General features: G+C 63.0%; 1 protein-coding gene across 1 annotated transcript; it reads right to left on the reverse strand.

Moving 5' to 3' along the window:
- Window positions 1–1,212: 1,212 nt before the first annotated feature.
- Window positions 1,213–2,581, reverse strand: CHLNCDRAFT_29915 (hypothetical protein; the record flags this gene model as incomplete). Its single annotated transcript, XM_005850933.1, has 5 exons — window positions 2,487–2,581; window positions 2,274–2,379; window positions 1,806–2,150; window positions 1,505–1,614; window positions 1,213–1,392 (listed from the first exon to the last, which is right to left on the reverse strand). Coding segments are annotated over exons 1-5 (780 nt in total), but the record flags the coding sequence as incomplete, so codon positions are not given.
- Between the last annotated feature and the right edge of the window lie 2,509 nt (window positions 2,582–5,090).

Here is a 5,090-nt window from a genome sequence, read left to right on the forward strand (position 1 = left end):
CGATGGCGGGGGAGCAGAATCAACCTCACTCCACCAAACAAAACCTCACCAGAGTCGAACAGTGTCTCAGCCACAGGGGCAGGGAAGGGCGGCGGAAGCTCCGCAGTCACGCCAGCCTGGGCCAGGTCTTGCTGCAGGCAGGCAGGCGCGGAGGCAGGCACACAGGGCGGGGAGCGGGTGGGCAAGCGGTCATCATGTGTGCGTGTGCGCGTGTGTGTGTGTATCGAGCAGCGCAAGGTGGACAGACAGAGACGGAGAGAGCGCGGTCAGGCCGGCCATGCGCTGCTGGTAGACTTCAGGCAGTGGCGGCGCCGTGGCCGTGCCTGGATGGTGGCGGCGGCGTCGGGCGGATTGCCGTAAAGGTCACGCAGGATCTGCGCCTGCTCTCCGCTCAACCTAAACCCAGTCACAAGCTCATCCTCGGCTCCAGGGGCTGGGGCCAGCTCTGGGGTGGGTGCCGCGGCAGCAGCTGCAGGCTGAGTGATGGTTGTCGGGGTGACCTCTGGGGTCGGGGCCTCAGCGTCAGCAAAGGGGTTGGCGGCCGGCGCTGGCATGACCGGGGCAGGGGCTGCCGCTGCAGGTGCTGCAGGCGGGGGTGTGGGCTGGAGCAAGGGGACCATCCCTGCAGGCTGCTCGGCCTGCTGCAGGAACCTCGACGGCTTGGGCGGGTTGAGGCTGCGACGCGCCGCCGCCTCTGGCGCCACATAGGTGGCTGCCAGCAGGCCCACAGCCGTAAGCAGTGCAATCTTCATCAGGGCCGTTGCTCTGGGCATAACCTGGCGTGGGTTTCAGCAACACGCTCAAGCTGAGTGCCCCTGGGATGAGGTATCTTGCCTGAGACCGTGCCTGCTCGCCTCCCCTACCCTGGGCACCAAGCAAGAGAAAGAGCCCAGGAGCACTTCACAACCTCGTCTATCCTGCTTTCTTCTCACCGCGGGCGGGTTGTTGCTACAGTGCACTCACGCTCAGGTGCAAGGCACGGTCTCGGCGAAAGGAATATGGGGAAAGCACATAAGGTACAAAACTGGAACAGCATATGAAGGCAAATGCGGAGCGGAATCAGGGCAGGTGGTGGAAGAACAAGTGTTGGAGGACCAGCAGGACGCACCGCAAGGTGCAGGGCATGACGGGCAGCCAGCGGCGCATCAGGCTGCGCCCTCATTTGGCTGATCTCTATCCACAGCGACTGTGCTGCCAGATTCGGCGGCCGCCACGGCAGCGGCAATGGTGCTGGCAGCGCTGTCGCTGACGGGGCTGGTGCCATCGGCTGCCGGTGCACGATTCGTGGCGTCAGCCGGAGGAGGAGAAGAAGGAGGAGCAGCGCCATGGTGGATGGCATTGTAGTTTGTGCAATAGTCGATCAGCTCCTGCACGATTGCCCCTGCACTGGGCCTGCAAGTCACATCAAGTTCAGCGTGCGTCAGCAGCACGTGCAACACTCCAAACACCAAGGGCAAAGTTCAGTGGGACCTGAACAAACAGAAGGTCGGTGAGGTCAACACACCTGGCGTGGGGGTCCTCGGCCCAGCACCGCCGCACAAGGTCTGCCAGCGGTGGCGGGAAGTCGGCAGGGATGGGCGGGCGGTAGCCCTTCTGCGTCACCTGGACGATGATCTGCAGCAGGCACCAGACAAGAAGGCAGGCTGCGGTAAGCACACGTAGTATGCAGCAGGACACGGCATAGGAGCGATCATCCCTGCCAAAGATAGCCTGGCCCTCGCAGTGGGCGTGCACTGCATTGAGCGTCTTGCAAGAATCAGTGCAGACAGCCTGCAGGAACCCCAACCCCCACAGCAGCGCCCCACCTGCATGTGGTGCATGTCTGGGAAAAGCCGCTGCCCAGTGACAAGCTCCCACAGAACAATGCCAAACGCAAACACATCGCAGGCCTTGGTCAGCCGCCCCTCTGACAGCAGCTCGGGCGAGGCATGCGTCACGGTGCCATAGGAGCCCGTGTTCACATGTGTCTCCGTCTCCCGAAGTATGCGGCTGAGCCCGAAGTCGCCAAGCTTGCACATAAACCCCCGCCGGTCTGTGACTGCCGTCTTCAGCAGCACATTCTGCGGCTTGAGGTCGCCATGCATGATGTTGCAGCTGTGCAGGTACTCCAGCCCACGCGCCACATCCAGCAGGCACAGCAGGATGACAGGCTGCAGGCGGGAACGGGCATGATTTGTGCCACGTATGCCTGGGTAGTTGCCACAGGCATCATGGCAGGGCTGTGAACCAGCATGGCCTGCAGAGCATGTGGGTGGCTGCTCCCAGGGGCTCACCAGGTTCCGGCCAGGCGCGTCGGCCTGCTTGAACAAGCCAGACTTCATGGCATCTGCCAGGGTTCCCTTGTCTGCCAGCTCGCTGACCAGCCACATTTCGTACATCCTGCGCGCAGAGCAAGGCAAATGAATGGGGGGTAGAGGGGTAAGCAGACTAGTCTGGGGATGCACATGCACGCAGCAACTCAAGCACACCACAAGCCAAAGCCTCACCCTGGCTCCAGCACCGCGTCTGCCGGCATGACTTCAACCATGCAGTTTGGGTTGGTCAGGTGTGGCACCACCCTGCCTCCGCTGCCGCTGGTGCTATGACCGGGGCCATGGCTGCCGCCACTTGGATGCAGGTTGCCGCTGCCATGAACAGAGCCATTCAGCATGCTGTGATGATCTCCATCAGTGGGCTCGGTGAGAACCTTCACCGCACACATTTTGTAGCCTTGGAGCACGTTCGGGTGCGACAAGCTCAGGCTGCAGGCAGGCGGGTTAGTGGGCAAGCAGGCTGGTGGGCGGCCAAGTTAATGCACAGAAAGGAACAGAAAGGAATGCGATAGAGAAAGGGGCTGACACAGGCCAGCTCTCTTGATGCCCTCCTTTTGCCTTCCTCGCGTTCACTTTTGCGCATCCCACCTTAGCAACGGCTCATCTCTAAGGTCGTACTGCTGCTGCGGCCCAACGTGTGTCTCGGCCACCTTCACTGCCACCGTGGTACCCTTCCAGCGACCTACAAGGCAGCACGCAGGCAGAAGAAGCAAGGGCCGTGCACATTTCAGGCTGCTGCTCCACTAGCTGAGGAAAATTGGATTTGTAAATGGGGAGGAGGTGGGCACCCTGAGCAGAGCCCAATGTGCAGCGCTACACATAGGGAGCAGCCCCAGATGCCCACCCACCTTTGTACACGCGCGCGTAGCCACCGCGGCCGATGAGCCCGCCCAGCTGCAAGCCGTCGATGAAGCCCACCCTGCAGGCAGACAGCCAGAGCCAACTCAGCCGCGGCAGCTTACTGTGGGCTGGAGCAATATCCATCTTGCACCTGCTGCCCCCGGTGCCAGCCAGGCACTGAGCCCAGCCAGGCAGCCGCCCCCACCTGGACTTCCAAGGCCCCTCGGGCAAAATGGTCTTGCCACCAGGAAACTCCAGGATGCCGCTGTTGCCTGCGGACGGCAGGGAGCCGCTCCACATGCGATCCAGAGAGCTCATCTTAGGAGACTTGCTGGCTGGCTCGCTGCTCACTGCTGCGGGCACCAGCACGTTCAGTGCGTCCAGCTGCGCCTCCTGCTGCTTCCGCGATTTGCGACGAAAACGCCAAACCAGTCCGGCAGCGGCAGCCGCCACCGCAAGCGCCACAGCCACACCAATCACTGCCCACACCCAGCCGGGCGTGCCTCCTCCCCCTCCTTCTGCTCCGCCGCTGCTGCCGCCACTGCTTTCGCTGTCCACGCTGCTGGATCCTGCACCGCTGCTGCCGCCGCTGGTTCCGCCGCTGCTGCTGCCGCTACTGATGCTGTCCCCACTGTTGCTGCTGTTGGCCCCGGTGCTGCCAGCGATGCTAGGCGCCGGTGCTGGTGCCAGTGCTGTATCATTGTCCGGCAGCCGGCAGTAGATGGTTGCATTGTTCGCCGCCACCAGAATCGTCCCAACTGCACCGAACCCGCCAGCGAGCCCAGGTTAGAATGTGTCAGCAGGATATGCAGTAGGTAGGCAGCCTCAGGGTGGAGCGGGACAGGCTGAATCAAGAGAGACCAGCCAGGACGGGGCGCAGGACAGTTGCTAGCTGTGGCAAGGCACCCTGGCAGGCGCCTGACTCCTGCGCCGCTGCAGCGCTCACTTGCGACCTTGGTGTCACGGCTCAGGACAGGCAGCGGGGCCGACCAGTTGACCAGGGTCACCTCCCTGCCCCTGAAGTCGATTTCCGTCCTGTTGGTGCCCGCCGCAGCCGCCAGCTGGCGCAGGGCCTCGTACTGGACAGCCCCAATTTCTGGGTAGCAAATGTCGGTGGGATGCAGGTACATGAGGACGTCCCGCACCGAGGCCTGCGCATGCAAGGAAGCGTGTGTGGGTAGTGTGTGTGTGAATCAGATGATGGTGGTGGTGGTGGTGTGATGGATAGCGAGAGCTGTGTTTGGAGACGCGCTGGGTGCAGCTTCAGCAGCGGTTCCTCATACGTGCCACGCAGCCCGACCACAACAGAAATTGGCGGAATGGCTGCGCTGCTCACCTCAACCCCCGGATCTGCTCCGATGGTCGGCCAGACTGGCAGCGACTGGACCACGGTTGGGCTGGTGACCCCATCGGGCCACGACCCCAGCTGTGGATCCTCCATACCTGCAGGTCAAAGGCACACACCGTGTGCTGCTTTCTATGCAGCGGCCCGGGCAGGGCTGGTGCTGCATCCGCGACCAGCATTCCTGTGGGTGAAGCTGGGCGGCACGACAACACGCACCGCTGATGTTCAGCTGCTCCGCAAAAAGTTTGCTGCCACGCTCGAAGAACAGCAGCTCCGGTATTTCTCCAAAATCCAATGACTTCATCTGGCCATCGGCTGCACACCACAGCAGTAAGAATCCACTGAAGAGACGGCCGTCTCAGCGGGCGCCAGCGGCGGGCCCCTCACATGGACCCCACCGCCCTGTCCCCTGGCGGCCCCAGCTCACCTCCCGCCAGCGTCAGCGTGCGGTTGCCCGGTATGACAAAGGGCAGGGTGTAGCTTGCCTCCGCGGCCTCAGCCCGGAGCGCGACGTCCTGCTGCAGCTCCACCACCGTGTCGTTGGGCGCATCGGGGGCAGCGACAGAGGCCAGGGCCGCCAAGGAATTCCTCTG

This window comes from Chlorella variabilis (assembly GCF_000147415.1).
Source record: "Chlorella variabilis unplaced genomic scaffold CHLNCscaffold_3, whole genome shotgun sequence".
NCBI classification, from domain to species: Eukaryota; Viridiplantae; Chlorophyta; class Trebouxiophyceae; order Chlorellales; family Chlorellaceae; genus Chlorella; species Chlorella variabilis.